Source organism: Lagenorhynchus albirostris, chromosome 1 (assembly GCF_949774975.1).
Source record: "Lagenorhynchus albirostris chromosome 1, mLagAlb1.1, whole genome shotgun sequence".
Lineage (NCBI taxonomy): Eukaryota > Metazoa > Chordata > Mammalia > Artiodactyla > Delphinidae > Lagenorhynchus > Lagenorhynchus albirostris.
Window position 1 is genome coordinate 158423894 of NC_083095.1, and position 17749 is coordinate 158441642.

Sequence of the window (17749 nt, forward strand, 5' to 3'; positions counted from 1 at the left end):
ACCCTCGCCTGTGCACAGAGGCTGAGTCTTAGCGGGCACCACGGGGCAGAGCACAAGTCCTCTCCCGACTGCCAGGCCCTCCCCAAATGCGGCTCAGGTGCCCTTCCTCCAAGCCTGCACAACCTCGGCTCTCCTCCACTGAAGCACTTGCCAGTGAACTGAGACTCAGGGCAGGAGCCCTCTTCTTCGGCTGCTCCCCCTCTACCAAGCAGTACGGAATGAGCAGTCAGTACCCACTCAACCATCAACTCAGGCCGTGGCCACAGCACTTCAGGCCATCCCCCTCCCACCCCACAGATCCCTAAAATGATCACGTCCCAGGGACCTCCCTCGTGGTCCACTGGGTAAGACTCTGTGCTCCCAATGCAGGGGACCCGAGTTCAGGCCCTAGTCGGGAACTAGATCCCGTGTACATGTCGCAATGAAGATACCGTGTGCCGCAACTGAGACCCAGTGCAGCCAAAATAAATAAATAAATACTAAAAAAAAAAAAATCATGTCCCAGAGAGAGAGAGGAGAGAGAAAGCCCACCGAGCCCCACTCGCTGCAAATCTCATCCCCTCACGACAAAGCCGTTGGCATTCCACCAGCCTCTGCTCAGCTCGGCCAGAGACAGGAAGTCCACTGACTCCCGAGACATTCCATTTTCTGGCAGCTGAAATCGTTTGAAAGTTGCTTGTCAAGCTGGGTCAAATCTGTCTGCTGTGGAAAGGGCAGAGCCGAGGACAGAGCTCTTTTTACCTCACCTAGAGCACTCCCTCTAGGACGACATCCAACCCACCGGCTATCCAATCCCAAAGCATAAATCTGGACCCTGGTGTCAGCACAGTCAGGCAGGCCCTGCTGCTTAGTGGTTAAAGACATAGCCTGGGAGTCAGGCTCCTAATCCTGGCTCTGCCCTTGCTTGCTGGGCAACACTAGACAAGTTACTTAACCTCTATGACTTGTATAGTTTTCTCACCTGTCAAAGGAAGATAAACTGGTACCTTCCTGACAGGGCTGTCATGAGGAGTAACCTGTAAGCTATATCATATATTAGTTAAGGATCTTAGTTGAAAGTGTAAGAAACATGCCCGGAACTAGCCTGGCAAAAAGAAATATTCTGTGGCTCTGGTGTCAGCTGGACTTCAAGGAAAATGGGACCATCAGAACTCTCCCTCGGTGTTCTGCCTCTGCCGCTCTCAACACGTGACGTCATTCTTTTGGACAAGTCTGCTGGTGCTTCAGCCACGGATGGCGCTATAGAAAAGGATCTCTTTCCTCAGTACCAATCTGAAAACATCCAGAGGCAAACCTGTGCTCATGCTAGCAGTCTGGGGGTGGGTTATCATCTTTGCTGGCCACACAAGAACCCCGGGCTGGGTGGAGATGGGGAAGGAGAATTTGTCAGAAGAGAGAGGGTGCATTTCTCAGAAGATGGTGGAAAGACTCCAGGCAGATAAAACAACTGATGTTCTCTGTGTGAGTGTTCATTAAATTGTACCTATAATATTACAATAATTTCATGGAGTGATTTCCAGTTCAGATTCCACAAAACAGGTATACTACAAAAATAATTCAGGGAAACTACACAAGAGCTAACTTAAAAACTTTTTTAAAGTCACAGCTACTACTAGAAGAACATATCTACACCAAAGAAGCTGGAAGGACATAATCTCAGAATTTAAAGCAAATCAATTTAGCTTTATGGAAAAAACCTGCATTTTTCTTAATTTTCTCAATTTGACCAAGGGCTGATAAAAACTTCATCCAGATCTGATGTCAGCCAGGCCATGACTAGAATCTGGGAACCACTGGTCCAGGTCACAGTCTTCTGCCTTGTCCACAGGCAGCATGGAGCTTGCCCCAGCCCTGCTGCAATTCAAGCCCACTCCTCCTCCAGCACCTTCCCAGCTAGCATGAAGCCAGGAACCCAGGAGGTGCTCACAGACTCAGTGAACGGATCCACCAGCCCAGCAGCTACCCAAACAGACACAAGCTTAGTGTGGCAACACCTGTTCTCACAAACATATGCTGGAACACACACACACATACACAGTTTAGAATTCATACTCTCCCTCTTTTCAAAAGGACTGGGGTGATTTTACACACACAACACAATCGTCAAAGAATGAGATTCAGGTAATGACGGGAAGATGAAGAGAAAGCCTAGGCAAAGGCCAGGTGCTTTGACAGAGCACTGTATTTCAGTTCTAGGCTCAGGTACAATTTTCTTGAGAAGTGTGGCTTTGGGAGAGAGCAAGACACATGGCATAAAGTAAGAGTTTTCCCCTTCCTCCTAAACCTGAGAGTTGGTCTGTTTGTCTGTGTATGTGCGCGCACACGCAAGGCTACGGGAACAATTTAAGCAGGTGGTCTGAGGGGTCCTTTCACTGTCATTCACTCAACCAACATCTCGATGCACTATGCTGGACACTGGGTACCACAAAACTGAATTAGATACAATCTCCATCTCAAGGAGTTTCATGAACCAGGCAAGCTGAATATTACTAACATAAACCACAATCTAAATTAAATTCCTAGTCAATTTCTTCTGTTTTGTTTAATAAAAGCTGAAGATCATTTTAAATTCAGCCTTGTTAAGTTCAACAGAGCACTTGGTAACTGCAAATAAACAATTGATTTTGTGTTTCAATTTTCATCTGCTTATTGAATTAAAAGTTCAAACTTTGGGCAACTGAAGTAGGATATCCTTGAACCCAAGGCATTTTGCCAAAGCATAACATCCAACACTATACCTCTGAACAATTACTTCCTTGTTTCGCGTGCCTGTGCAAAGCCGCAGGTGACTTGGCCAAGTTTTCTCTTGGTTTCTGACTATTATGAAGGCCAGAACTATATTATGAAGCCCTCTTAGGCAAAGCCCTAGTGCAGCCCAGGTCTTATAGATCACCAATGCTTCAGTTACTCTCCACTTGTCTTCCAGATTTCACAGGCTGAAAAGGGAGCAACAGAGGTTCTGGCGGGAGTTGGTGAGGTTAGAGGTGAAGCAGGGCACAGAGACCATGACGGGGGGGGGGGGGGGGGGGGCGGACAGGGGGGGCGGGGGGGGGTCTGACAGAAACAACGGGAAGAGCATGGGAAGACCAGGATGGGAAGGTAAGAACAGAAGGGGTGGGGAAGGAGGGCAAAGACACACTAATTTAGCATTGACTAAACGTTCTGTGAGGAATAGGTTAGGTGCAAACAGAATCCGGGGGCCAAAGCCATCACGTATGCACACACAGAGCCAATGAAGAAAAGCTACCACAGGTCAGGGGATCCAGACTTAGCTATGATTTCTAAGACAAGTAAACCACTGACAGTCAGGAAATGGGTTTACAACTTCCCCAGAAAACGCTGACTTTTTAACAGAAAGGTAAGTTTTTAGTTAATTCTATAGAAAAGATAATCGCTCAATGTAAAGTTCTTTGAGCTTACTGATATTTGTAACAATTTCACAAGCAAAGCTTAAATATAGAAGTTAACTAAAGAAAATCAAGCACTATCATTTGTAGCTAAGACCATGTGGTTTATTAGTGTCAAATCAAATCAAATATCAGAAGGGGGAAATCAAAGAACAGGGCCTGTTCAGGGTAAAAGGACCCAAAGTTCAATAGCTCACAGGCACTCATTCAGGAAGAGCACTGTTTGCCGGTGGGTTGTTTAAATGCCTGGAGTGACTAAGACCAAAACAGAGCACACACAGGGAGCAAAGGTTACTTATTAATTCTATTGTTCACTTCCAGGACAAGTACAAAGGATTATTTAGTACATACTGTTTGGCTAAAAAGCATTAACAAAATAAAGGGAAAATAGTTATAACTAACTCCCCAAAAAAAGTTTAAAACAATTTTAAGAGTTAACATCTATAATAGAGAACCATAGGTTTATGTTTTAAATTTGTTTGTTCCTACTTAATATTTAAAATTTTAAAGCACAAAATTTTAAGTTACCCTATTTGTTCAATTACTACCTATAGAGTTCTAATCATTTTATCAGATTTAGCATTAAGTAACAACTGAGATTTTAAAATACTGATAGTAGTCACACAAACTGGTATTTGATTATATTTCATGTTTAAAACAGGCTTTCCTGGCTACTTTCCCTAATAATCAGATTAAACAACTGACTTCCTAGCTGTTATATAATTATTATACAACTCAAAATACCAATCAAATAAATGCATTATACGCTTTAAAACTAACCTCCAATTTACCATCAATTCCTACCTCTACCTCTAAGGTCTTCTAACCTCAATTTTGTTCTAAACCAGTGCTTCTCCACAGGGGGAAAATTTTGCCCCTAGGGTTCCCCCCACCCCCTAACAAAAGGGTTTGGCAATGTCTGGAGACATTCTGGTTCCCACAAGTAGGAGGTAGAGGAGGTGGTGCTCCTGGCATCTAGGGGGTAGAGGCCAGGGATGCTGCTAAACATCCTGCAATGCACAGGACAACCCTACAACAAAGAATTATCAGGCCCAAAACATCTATAGTGTCTCTGCTGGGAAGCCCTATTCTAAATTGAAACAAGATTTGCAAACACAGCTGACACCTTCAAAAAACAATTGCCAAGTAAGTAATTCAAAGTTCACTAAGCTTTGTTATTGGTATAGAGACCCAGACATAATAAAAGTCACTTTTTATACTATTGAAATGTGATCTGATTATTAACCATGAATGCATGAAATTGCAGATGGACAAGAAGGGCAAAAAGTCCTTTCACCACCTAAGCAATTCATGATCACTTTAAAAAAGAACATTTCAGGAGACGAAAAGGAAATAAGGTAGTGGTATTCTTGACAGTTTTCTACGATGCTTAAGTTTTCAAGGACAAACACCAATTAATCATTACTTTTTGTTGCTGTCCTTTAGTTCTAACCAATCCTTTTTTTTTTTTCCATCCTCAGTCGTTAGATTTTTAAGTGGCTAAAGTTTAAAGTAAATGAGGAAAGTTAACCACATGGTACTAGCTGGTGGAATAATCTTAGGCCAAAACACGTTACTAAAGTATCTGTTAGAACACTCATGTTTACCTGGCAAAAGAACAGGCTCCAGTTTTTTAATCTTCGGTTCTGAATTAATATTATCGTCAGTCTGAAATACATTAGCAAAACAAATCAAAATCAAAACTTTTTTCCCGCCTGAGAGATAAAAGCAAATTTTATTTTCTAGGTGATGACACAGGCGACAGCCACGTATTCCCCCCACTTAAATTCTTACACATTTTTACCGAACTCTTGTAAGGATCTGCTCGTGATGCAATTGAGAGTCTGGCCATAAAAATACTACAACCGCCAGGGCCGCTTCCAGGTGTTCACATTTACGACAGGTAAGTAACCCCTTCCACTAAGTGCCCACAGGCGATGCGATCCTGCCGGCGGTCACGACGGGGACCGTCGCCAGGCGAAGGGCTAAATAAATCCTAACTCCGATCGCTCCCTGGAGTCCCGTCTCGGAGCCGAGAACGGCTGCGGCGGAGTTTTGCAAGTTTCCACCGAGCCGGCGGGGTTCCCGGGAAGGCGGTTTCCCCGCGCCGGGGTCCGGGGGACGGGGGACGGGGGACGGGGCAGTCTCCTGGGCCTGCCCGTGCTCGGCTCCCCGGAAACGCGAGGAGAGGGCGCCGCGGGGAGACGGCTGTTTACCTGGGGCGGCGGCAGGAGGTAGGACCTGAACGTGGGTCTGGGCGGCTTGAGCGAGAACATGGTGCCGCCGCCTGCTCGGCTCGGCCCGTCCCGGTCGGGGCCCGGGATCCGCCTCCCGACGCCCGCTGGCTGAGAGTTCCCCGTGCGGCCGCCCGGGCTCGGTCTGCGGCCAGCCGGGCCGGGCGGGCTGACGGGCGTGGACACGGCTGAGCGCCCGCCCGAGCGGGGAGGAGCCCGGGCCCATCCCCGGAAGGGGCCCGGCGTGCCGCCCCGCCCCAAGAGACGGAGCGCGCAGGCCGGCGGCCGGCCGCTGCCGGCCTCTAGGCCGCGCGGGAGTCGGAACGCGAGGCTGGCGCCTTGCGCCGCTGCCCGGCCCTCAGCGAGAGCGCCGGGGGGGAGCGGGGCGCGGGAGCCATCTTGAAAGGCCGGTCCGGGCGGGGGTGGGAGCACTGCTATGGCGGCCGGCAGGGTCCACAACGGTCCGCGGGGACGTACGGCGGCCCGCGGGGGTCAGAGGAGCCACGGGGGGCGGCCCGAGGGGGTCACAGCGGCCAGCAGGGACCTACGGCGGCCGGCGGGGGTCATAGGGGTCTCGGGAGGCGGCCCCGGCTTTCGCTCAAGCTTCCGTGCCGACTGCCCCGCGGTCCCCCTGTCCCCGGGACAACCCCCTTGACGCTGCTCGCTAGTCCTCCAGCTCGCGCGACCAGTGTCGTTTTCCTTCTTCGGGAGGAGCCCGGGGCGGGGGAAGGGGACCCTGGAACCCTGGGCTCAGCCGGTCACGCTGTCTGCGGCCAGCGTGTGAGGGACGGGCACCGGGAAGGCGGCCCGGGGCAGCCGGCAGTGACTGGGATCAGGCGGTCAGCGCGGTGCCTTCAAGGTCGACACTGGGGGAGGTTTTTCTCCCATCACACGGTTGTCTGTGCGGAAAGCTTTGAGACTGGGGTGTCCTGCTGCTGAATTCCACGGGGTGCTGAGGCTATTGACGGAGGACGTTGCCAGGCAACCCGGACTCCTCCATTTACTTTAACTTCTACCCTCTTTATTAAACTTTAATGTGGAAAAAGATATTAAGCAAATTACCTTCCTTTCTTTTCGTGCCTATCCTCACGTGTAAAAATACCAGTGAGCAGATAAATGATCAAAAGCCCAGCAAGAGTCAGGCCTTAGTGGTGTGGACCGAATAGGCTATGGACCGAATATCTGCCCGTTAATTGCAAAGAACCAGCGAATTTCAGCATATCAAACGCAGGGCATTTCTGAACTCTTTAGCATGTTTCCGAACTGGAGCAACCTTTGGTAAGGGGGCTAGTGATCTTTCATTTTGGTAAATCTATTAGTTGAGACTAGATTTTTCTTATGCTTTGAAGAATAAATCCCTAATCCAGCATATTATAATTAATGTCACAGGGAAGCTCCAATGTGGACATATGAATCACAATCATACTGACAAGTGTTGCTAATGGAAACACTAAAGGATTTAAACAAAGATTCAAAAGGTACGTTTTTTTGGAAAATAATTTATCCTGGATCCAGAACCCCACTGATCTTTCTGGTTAACTTGTTTGAGTGCCATATGATTCCATTTTGACCGGAAACCACAATCATACTTTAAAATGTTAAGCCCATTGAGTTATAGATGCTAAAGATAGTGTTGTGCACATACATTTAACACCTTTTTATGAATAGTCCGTGTTTTCTCTATTAAATGCATTAAAAAAAAAACTCATAGAAAAAGATCAGATTTGTGGTTACCAGAGGCAGGGCATGGGAGGAAGGGGAATTGGAGGAAGGTGGTCAAAAGGTGCAAATTTCCAGTTAGGCGATAAGTAAGTACTAGGGATGTAATGTACAACATGATAAATATGATTAACACTGCTGTCTGTTATATAGGAAAGTTAGGAGAGTAAATCCTAAGCGTTTTTTTCTTTCTTTCTCTTTTTATTGTATTTGCATGAGATGATGAATGCCCGCTAAACTTATTGCGGTAATCATTCCACAATATATGCAAGTCAAACCATTAGACTGTACACCTTAAGCTGTATTTATACAGTGATGTATGTCAATTACATCTCAATAAAACTAGACAAAATTTATTTTTTTTCCACAAATACTCTTCAAGGAATATGTGGATCTTTATACTGAAACGACTTACTATAATTTGGCTTTTGCCATACAGGTTTTTTTAGGATCTACAACTCTAATAAGTGACCATACAGTCGAAAAGTGGAAAAACTCTGATTTCCAGATTTGTCCTGACTTACCCTGAATTTTAGGGCCTTTTCAGATATGTAATTGTATCAGTCTGCTTGGGTTGCCATAAGAAAATACCACAAACTAGGTGGCTTAAATAACGGAAATTTATTTCTCACAGTTCTGGAGGCTGGGAAGTCCAAGGTGAAGTATAGGCAAGATGGAATTCTGGTGCGAGCTCTCTGCCTGGCTTGCAGACAGTGGAGAGAGCTGAGGGAGGAGGGTTGGTGGTGGACGGGTGCAGGGTATTAGAGCACACTCTGGTGTTTCTTCTTATAGAGGCATTAATCCTGTTGGATTAGGACCCCACCACTTATGACCTCATTTAATTAATTACCTCCTAAAAGCCCTACCTCCAAATACAGTCACATTGGGGGTCAGAGCTTCAACGTCTGAATTTTGGGAGAATAAATGCAGTTCCTAGCACTAGTCCTGATATCCTTGATACTCTGTACATTCGAAATAGCTGACTGTCTCCTTCTTTGGTTCTGATGTCAGTATTTTGTCCCCTATTTTTCTGACTCTGTTTCCAGTATTGGTTCTTCTATCACGGGGGATAGTGGCATTCTGTACAGATCATTTCCTTTTCCCTGTGAAAAGGAAAAAAAGAGCTAACATTTCTTGAATATCTATTAGGTGCTAGGTAATTAATATATTCATTCAGTCAGTTACCAAATTTGTATTGATTGCTAACTCTGTGCTAAAAACGACTTGGGTCACTAAGAAGACAAAGTTTCTACTTTCCTGCACTTTCACTCCAGGTGGAAGGATATAAAAAATTAATATATAACAAGTGCCATGAAGAAAAACAAATGGGAAGAAGATGAGGGTTTTGTTTTTCGATGGGAGATGGGGTGTGGTCAGGGAAGGCCTTTCTGATAAGATGACGTTTGAGCAGAGATGGAAGGAAGTGAGGGAGCAAGCCAGGCGGAGATCAGGAGGAAGAGGGGTTAGCCGTGCAAATGCCCTGAGGTGTGAACCTGCCTGGTGTGTTCAGAGCAGCCTAATCTAGTGGAAGAAGAGGTCAGAGAAAAAGAAGCCAGATCACATAGGGCCTGAAAATTGAGAAGCTTCTGCAACATTTTGAGCTGAGAATGACGTGATCTGACATTTAAAAATAATCACTCCCCCTGCTGTACAGGTACAGCATGGTAGAAGCAGTGAGACTGAAATGGAGCAGGACCCTACTATGGTCTATGGACCCCATGCCTTCAGCCCGCCTTTTGTCTGCAGGAAAACTTCAGTCAAAGAATAAATTCGATCAGAGAAGTGAGAAAATGCAGAAGCAAAGGAAAACAATCAAACAGGACAAAATAGTAATAGTTTAGTCATTAAGCAAAGTCAAGGACCTTTAGTTCCTCCTCAAGGGCTATGGATAATATTCTGAGCCATATCCTGTGAGCTGTCTTATAGCTACCGAAACCCACACCAGGTGGAAGAAGTTAACTACATGATGACCAGGCTGTAGCCATGACATAAGCTGCCACAATTCTGAGAGCTGCCCTCAGAGAAATGGGAACAAACCGACCCTGGAACTAAAGATTAACTGTACTGAAAGCCATCAAGATGACGCTGATCAGACCACCCCATGACCAATTTCAAGATGACTGTCAGAGCTGCCTGTGCTGTTTCTACATGTAGTCCCCTCCTTCGACTTTTATAGCTCTCACTCCCACAGTGGGGGGGGCGTCGGCCTTTGAACAGGAGTCTGCCCTCTCCCCCAACCCCTGGTTGCTGGCCTCTGAAATCAAGCAAACTTTCCACCAACTCGCCCCCTTATTAGCTTTAGAGCAATGAGCAGCTAAACCCTACTTTCAGTAAAAAGACTAGTTGGGGGCTATCAGAAGAGTCCAGATAAAAGAAGGTGATGGTGGTAGCAGTGGGAGAGGTAGTGTACAGTGGTTAAGTATCATGTCTACAAAACTATACCATTGCCTGAGTATATGGTCCGGGAAGATGACTATTAAGTCATTTAAAAAATCTGTTTCTTGAGGGGGAATTCTGGGAAGATGACAACAGCAGCATAATTATTCAGTCTCCCCATGAAAATAGAGAAAGGAACTATAAAGCAAAACCAGAGGCCCATGGACAACATTAACCACAAATCTAAATGGAATGGTATCCCTATGATTTCCAAAACATAGGCAAGTAGGAGCAAACCATAGTACTTACAAGACCTTTGTTATATCAGCAAAGGGAATCAATGAGGCATCTGAAGAATCCCCAAATAGCCAGAAGGTATTTACTGGCCCACCCAGTCAAGTTGAGAAGAGCAGGTGAAGTAGAAAGTGGTGTTTGAGAGTGCAAGGGCTCCTGGTGAGGTCTGAGGGGTGGAACAATATTGCTGTAGGAACTCTTGAAACTGACCTACCATGGCTTCCTTCAAGGAAAGGGACCCACACTGAAGACAAACTGCTTGGCATGGGAGCAAAATTGAGCCAAGGAGAGACAAAGGAAAGAGAGGGTCCAGGTGAAGATGGAGGATCAGGAAATCTCTGAAAGTAAGCTGACTTTACAAAATTTTAATGCTAGACTGTAAAAATAAAAAAGGTTCTCTTGGGAATTCCCTGCTGGTCCAGTGGTTAAGACTCCAAGCTCCCAATGTAGGGGGCACAGGTTCGATCCCTGGTTGGGGTACTAAGATCCTGCATGCTGCATGGCGCAGCCAAAAAGTAAAAGGTTCTCTGCAAAGTTAGAAAAACTATCCTAACAACTGCCTCCTTCAAAAAGTTTGAGAAAACCAATTTCACATAAAAATAACCAAGGGAAAGTATGGAAGTCAAATCCTATAGAAAACTATTGTAATGAAAAAGAGAAGAACTGAATAGCACTCCTGTAGACAGTAAAAGCACATCAGAAAAACATGCCCTCAATGCAGATCAGAACCAACGCCCAGCATTTCAAAGAGCTAAAAGACACAAAGAAAATGATAGGAGACATGAATGAATTATGTAAATCAGAATTAGGAATATTTGGAATTAAATGAACAAATTCAGAAGAGAATTAGAAATAAGAGAAAGAATTATTTCAGAAATGAAGACTAAACCAAAAGAAACCCAAGGGTGAATAAACACAATTTGTTATGCCTTAAGAGAAGCAGAAGATAAAAAGGAGAAAAAATTTTCAAAAATCAATAGAGATTAAAAAAGATTAGTTAGAAAGTGGCAAATACTGAGGATAAGCGAAGGAGATCCAGCCCTTGAAGAAACAATAAGAGCCTTTGTGGAAAAAGCAGGGGAGGAGATAAGGAGACAGATGAGATACTGCAAACTATATTCAAGAGAACTTCCTTGAAATTTTTAAAAAAAAGAGCTTTGAAACTATGCATTGAGAGAACACACTGCAGGTGAGAACGTCAATCCAGAATTACCAACACTAAGACATATTCTTGTAAAACTATTGGAATTTAAAGAAAAAATAATGAAAATTTCTAGATATCTAGAAAAAATATATCTAGATATCTAGATGTCTAGATATCTAGATATCTAGATGTCTAGATATCTAGATATCTAGACAAAAAGAACAAATGACTTCTAGGTGAAAAAAAATTAGATTATCATCAGACCTTTTGGAAACAATCCTTTATGTCAGAAGAAAATGGAGTAACAGGAATTCCCTGGCGGTCCAGTGGTAAGGGCTCGGCGCTCTCACTGCCAGGGGCCTGGGTTCAATCCCTAGTGGGGAGCTAAGATCCCACAGGCTGTGCAGCGTGGGCAGAAAAAAAAAAAAAAAGAAAATGGAGTAACATATTTAAGGTACTCAAGGAAAGAAAATGTAAAAGGATAATAATTGCAATGGATTGGAACATATCACATGTTTCAATTCATGCGATCATAATGGTGTATATATATATATATATATACACACACATATATTTAAAAATCTATCAGTCACCTTTGGAAGATGATAAAAGCCAATTCATTATCTTGAAAACTGGCAAATGAATGGGAAAAGTCAATAATTATCCCTACTGTACAGTATGAACTATACCACTGCATAATCAAATAGTAGGTGAAAGGAATAATCTCTTTATAAAGTATTCTAAATAATAAAAGACAAAGAAATAATAGGATTCGAATATTAAAATTTTCAACTTCCTATGAATGAAGGGATCCAGATATTGAGTATGAACAGCTACTGACATCACAAAAAGAGAGGCAAGTAGACATAGATGTGCCTCATGATGAAAGAAGCAACAACACCCAAGTAGCCTTGCCATCAGGATCGAACCTAAGCCTGAACAAGCCTCTCAATGCTCCTGCCAACTTGCAGGCAGAGTGGAACACATCTAACTGCATATGACTGTTCAACCAGTAAAATTTAGGCTGTGGGAAACTTTGCAAGTCAAATGACCCACGTTCTTCAACAGATGAACTATAAGAAGGAGAAACAGATAGAAGGGGAATCAGCAAATTAAAAAACAAAAAAGAGGGATGCTTAACTCTAGTGCTAAGGAACATTCAGGTGATAAAGCTATAATGAAATGCAAGTGTGGGGATTTTAAAGCATGTCTGCAAAATTTTCAACACGTCTCCCAAATATGACCCGCTTCCTTGAGTCTGGGCTGGCCTTACTGACTCACCTGTGACCAAGAGAATGCAGTGGAAGCGAGGTCATAAAAAACAATATTTCTGTCTTGCTCACTGCGACATTCACTTTTGGAACCTTGAACTGATTCCTATGAGGCTGCCATGCTGTGAGGAAGCCCAGGGCACACGGAAAGGCGATGCACAGGTGCTCTGGTGGATGGACTCTAGCTGAGATTTAGATCCCTGCTGACAGCCAGGATCAACTCCCAGACCTGTGAGGGAAGGTGCTTCTGGATGATTCCAGCCTCCAGACACTGAGTCTTCCCAGCTCAAACACTGTGGAGCAGAGACACTGAAGTGCTGTAGCCAGTTTGTACTGGCTCACAGCAGCAAATTGTTAGCATTTTTCCCCAAATCCACATTCAGTGACGTCACACGAGTAGCTTGGTGTTGGCCAGGGTAGGAATAGTTACACCTTGGAAATCAGCAGACACTACAAATCAGGGACATTCCTGCTATGCCTTGTCTGAATTCCTGACCCACAGGATCCATGAGCATAATAAAATAGGTGTTTCAAGCCACCCAGTTTTGGAGTCATTGTTTTACAGCAAGGAAGTGGTTACTATAAAAGGAGAGTGGTTATTTTTGTGGGGAGGAAGGTGGTTGACACAGGAACTTTTGGAACTTCTGGGGTGGCTGGCAAATTCTATGCGAACGGGTAGTGGTTATAAAGGATGTCCATCTGACAATAATTAAGACATACATTTGTTTTGTGTGATTTTCTGTATCTTTTATAATAAAAATTATCTTTAAAATTGCTTTTTTAGGGCTTCCCTGGTGGCGCAGTGGTTGAGAGTCCGCCTGCCGATGCAGGGGACATGGGTTCGTGCCCCGGTCCGGGAGGATCCCACATGCCGCGGAGCGGCTGGGCCCGTGGGCCATGGCCGCTGGGCCTGCATGTCCGGAGCCTGTGTTCCGCAGCGGGAGAGGCCACAACAGTGAGAGGCCCGTGTACCACCAAAAAAAAAAAAAAAAAATTGCTTTTTTATGTAGGAGATAATAAGACAATAATTTCATTTCTCTTTATTTCCAATTTATATCCAGTAAAATGCATTTTTGATATGGAATAACTATATGACAACATTAACGTTTAATTTTTAAATTTTGAAACCTAAATTATGGAAACCTGTAGAAGCCTTGTGGTGATACAGTTGTATGTACAGAAAGTAGGCAATCATACAGTCTCAAAGGAGAGAGTCACTTATAACGAGGTCTTTGATAGTTCAATTCTTAATTCCCCTTGATAGAAATTTAAAAATGAGTTTTTAAACTTCATATCAAATATCACATCATAACTAATTTATGAGTGTGACAGAGTTTATGGGATATAAGAATAAAAGCCCTCATTATGTTTCTTATTAGGTTTTACATAGAACAGAAATATAATTCTAATTTACTAAGACAGTTCTATGCGAAATGATTTTTTAATAATTTTTATTTTTTTGTTGAAGTATAGTTGGCTTACAATGTTTCAGATGAACAGCAAAGTGATTCGGTTATACCTATATACATCTATTTTTTTCAGATTCTTTTCCATTATAGGTTATTACAAGATATTAAGTATAGTCCCCTGTGCTATACAGTAAGTCCTTGTTTATCTATTTTATATATAATAGTGTGTATCTCTTAATCCCAAATTCCAAATTTATCCCTCCAGCCCCTTTGGCTTCCATAAGTTTGTTTTCAATGTCTGTGAGTCTATTTCTGTTTTGTAAATAAGTTCATTTGTATCATTTTTTTAGATTCTACATGTAAGTGATATCATATGGTATTTGTCTTTGCCTCTCTAACTTACTTCACTTAGTATGATAATCTCTAGGTCTATCCATGTTGCTGAAAATGGCACTATTTCATTCTTTTTTATGGCTGATATTCCATTGTATAAATATACCACATCTTCTTTATCCATTCGTCTATCGATGGACATTTAGGTTACATCCATGTCTTGGCTATTGTAAATAGTGCTGTTATGAACACTGGGGTGCGTGTATCTTTTCAAATTATGGTTTTCTCTGGATATATGCCCAGGAAGGAATCTCCATACTGTTCTCCATAGTGGCTGCGCCATTTTATATTCCCACCAACAGTCTATGCTAAGTGCTTTGAACATGTGCAGTGTTTCTATTTTAATGTATTAGATACTGCTAGATTTGATCAGATTGGATATTAGTTCTTAATATTCAGTTTTCCATATTTAGCAAAATTGGAATGATATTGGAATAATAGCAATATAATAACAAGCAGTCTGGCTTAGTGCCCTGCGTAATAGGCCCTTAATATTTGAGTCGAACAGAGTTGGTAGAGCACATAAATAGCTATATTGTATGATTCAGGGTTTACAAGAAAAGTCCCTGCCGTAGGTTCTGAAATTCCACCATTAGAATGTACACATTCTGGGTCTGTAAGATAAATACCTTAAGAAAAAAAACCACATCCCTTTCAACCAACACTTCTACAGGAGACTCAGTGAGACTTCTGGGAATAAACTCAGGCCCCACACCTGAGGCAAGGTGGGAGTGACCTACAAAAGGGGCCTGTGTAATAAGCGGACAGGTGGAGAATTCCAAACAAAAGCTTTGCCTTCTTCAGACCTGCTCTCTTGAGCTGTCAGAGGTTCTCCAGCTTGTTCTGAGAAAGCTTTTTTTAGGTTGTGGCAAAGGGCTGCAAGTTTTCTTGGCACCCAAAGCAGAGATTTAGGAATGAGGTCAAATGGAATGGGTTTATCCTTGGGTCAAATAACACAGGTAGCAGGATTGATTAAATAGTCCCAAATCCAGCTCAGTTCAGGGATTCTCATCTGGCTATTAAACTCTCAAGTCTCCTGTGGTCTCTAATTAGTACCTTTGGCATAACTGCAGTGAATTAATCTCTCTCTCTCTCTCTCTCCTCCCCCTGCCCCTTGCCAGTTTATGGCGATGCTGTATCTTTGAACTTACAAGTTGAAGCACACCTTGTGTTTTTAGCCACGAATTGTCTTTGTAGCTCTTGAGAATTCCCACCTTGAACATGTATGTATCCTTTAGGTTTTAGCCACAGCTTTACACCAACCATTGTGTAGACAGAAGTACAATTAATTTGTGTTTGCCATCAAGGACTAGATGACAACAGGAAAATTCATGTGGGATACTTTATTTTTACACATTAACAAAACTCTTGGTCACCCTACCCTATTACAGTATGACCTTTGATATAATCGTGGCCTTTTTTTTCCATCGTGTAATTTTAAAACATAAAGCATTAAAACATAAAATAAACAGAAACCCATAAAGAACATATGATGTTTACTTCCCCTTTCCAATTCTCACTTCTTGCACCTCATAGTTTTATTGTTCTTTTCCTCCACCCCTCCTTTTTTTTTTTTTCATGTTTGCTTTGTCTTTCATTTCCCTTTCTTACATAGTTGCTTACTCCCTTAAGTAACCTACTGGTGTCACCCAAAGGCATTTCTTTGGCTATTCGGTTGCCCCCAGAAATAAAGAGATCGTAGGATCCTGTATACTGATGAAGCCATTTATCGTGACTGGAGCATTATCACTTCCATTGATCCTACTCCAACTAAAAAAGCTAAGTTTACTAACATGTGCTAACAAAACATTAAGTTTAGTGCATTACATGTTAAATTGTAATGCACTAAAATTAAACTCTAAATTTTAAATAAGTCCAAATTGTCAAACGTTTTTAATGAAAATGATTTCAGAAATGGATGATGTTTAGATGACCAAGATGGGACTCATCAGTTGTTCTGACTGAAAAATCAAAGAAACAAAACTCATTAGCATTCAGTTTCTGAGGAATTTTTCTCTCGCTTAACTTTCAGGTCTTCCGTTGTAATTCTGGACACAACTGCTAAGTTACTTACACTGCTGGCATGTCTAGATCTGTCTAAGGTGCCCTGAATGGCTTTAGCATTCCTAGGATGGCCGTGTAAACTTTTTGACCTTAAAGATGGGAATCCCAAAGTTTGGTGTGTTTTCACAGACAGTAAGTTTTCCTTGTCAGTTCTGTCAGTAACAGCTAGTGACAAACGGGAGATCTGAGGGCCTGTTTCAGAAACATAGTTTTCATCTTCGGTGTCTGTGAAATGCCCTTGATGCTCACCCTGCAGTGCCGTTTCAGACCCAAAGGAAGGGATATCCGTGCTCTGAGAACGCATAATCTTTTGAACTTGATACCTCCACTCTGTGGTCCACTGCTCAACCGTGGAGGGGCATGTTTGGTCCCCAGCTGCACTCCACTTGTTAACCCCGCCGACCAGCTTTCTTCCCCGGGAATATACAAAGCTTCTGGACTTCATTGCTTTACAAGCACTGAACGTCTCATCAGGGTAATAACGGGTCACTTTTGTTTCTTCCAGGGGATAAGAAATGGTGCCTTCTATCTTCGTTGTTTCCACTGTTAGCTGAGTGCTTTGAAAATCCAAATTGTTCTGTCCGTGCATAACTTCTGTTTGACTGAAACTTGGGGAGCTCGTTTCTCCTCTCTTAGAGTCTGCCTGCCTTTCATCATCTTCAGCTGAAATCCCACCATCTGGACTTAATTTCGGCTCTGAGGTGCTCTTCACGTTGTCTGATGCAAGTCGATCGCCGTCTGGGGATGCTGGCGTGCTTGTGCTGGGTGGCAGGCGAAGGCTGCCCTGACGCTCTGGGACCAGGTGCGTTCTTTGGTCCTTCTCTTCCTTCACACGGAAGGAACCAACTTTTTTCCTGAACCCTGTCCCTGGTGGCATGCAGCGGGAAGTATCCTCATACAACTCCTCCCCGTTGAAAAGATACCTATACATGCTGTAGCCATCGGCACTGTTGATGCTGCTTTGCCTTAGAAGGTATGTTGCATCGCACTCAGAAGAAGCCCGGGACCGGGTCTGTATCAGGTCGGACTTGTCGATTCCTGCGAGGTTTTCCAGCGCATTTACCATTCTGCTAGATAGTTCTTCCAGTTGGGAAAGGCGAAGGTCAACAGTCTGCAGGGAAGTTTTCATAAAGTTTTCTCTTTCGTTGATTTCTTCCAACCTCATGGACATATTTTCAACTCTGGCGGATACAAAGGGGTAGGTTTATTACACTGAGATGAACTAAGGATTAAAACCAAAAATATAATGTTATTGTTGCTGTATGATTTTGCAGGCTTTTGGGAATCATGGGCTGATTGGCGCATATTTTTAAACTTCACACTCTCCTAATATAACTACTGAAAATTACAGTGAGGAGCATCAGAAAATAATAGAAATATGGTTAACGCATATGGTGCTATTTACTGTTCATTGCTCTAAATGCCTTATGTATTCATT

At 43.3% G+C, this 17749-nt stretch overlaps 2 protein-coding genes and 1 long non-coding RNA gene across 5 annotated transcripts in view; 1 reads left to right on the forward strand and 2 right to left on the reverse strand.

The window, feature by feature from the left end:
* Positions 1-5877, reverse strand: part of MTMR10 (myotubularin related protein 10) — a 44844-nt gene extending 38967 nt beyond the window's left edge. For 2 of the 3 annotated variants that reach the window (XR_009541985.1, XM_060156990.1), the window contains exons 1-2: positions 5624-5805; positions 5015-5075 (exon numbers count right to left, since the gene is read on the reverse strand). Coding sequence is in view for 1 of the 3 variants with exons in the window: in XM_060156990.1 (XP_060012973.1) it covers positions 5015-5075; positions 5624-5683 (121 nt within the window). In the remaining 2 variants the exon portion in view is untranslated. Of the gene's footprint in view, positions 1-5014; positions 5076-5623 lie in introns of all 3 variants that reach the window. The other variant, XM_060157012.1, reaches the window with a different exon arrangement.
* LOC132524722 (uncharacterized) lies at positions 5530-17532 on the forward strand. The gene is made up of 3 exons (XR_009541992.1): positions 5530-5641; positions 15369-15470; positions 16817-17532. It is a non-coding gene; the product is annotated as an uncharacterized LOC132524722 (long non-coding RNA).
* Positions 15612-17749, reverse strand: part of TRPM1 (transient receptor potential cation channel subfamily M member 1) — an 80107-nt gene continuing 77969 nt past the window's right edge. Inside the window, exon 25 of the mRNA XM_060157038.1 lies at positions 15612-17492. Coding sequence (XP_060013021.1) covers positions 16235-17492 — 1258 coding nt within the window. The 3' untranslated portion in view covers positions 15612-16234. The remainder of the gene's footprint in view (positions 17493-17749) is intronic.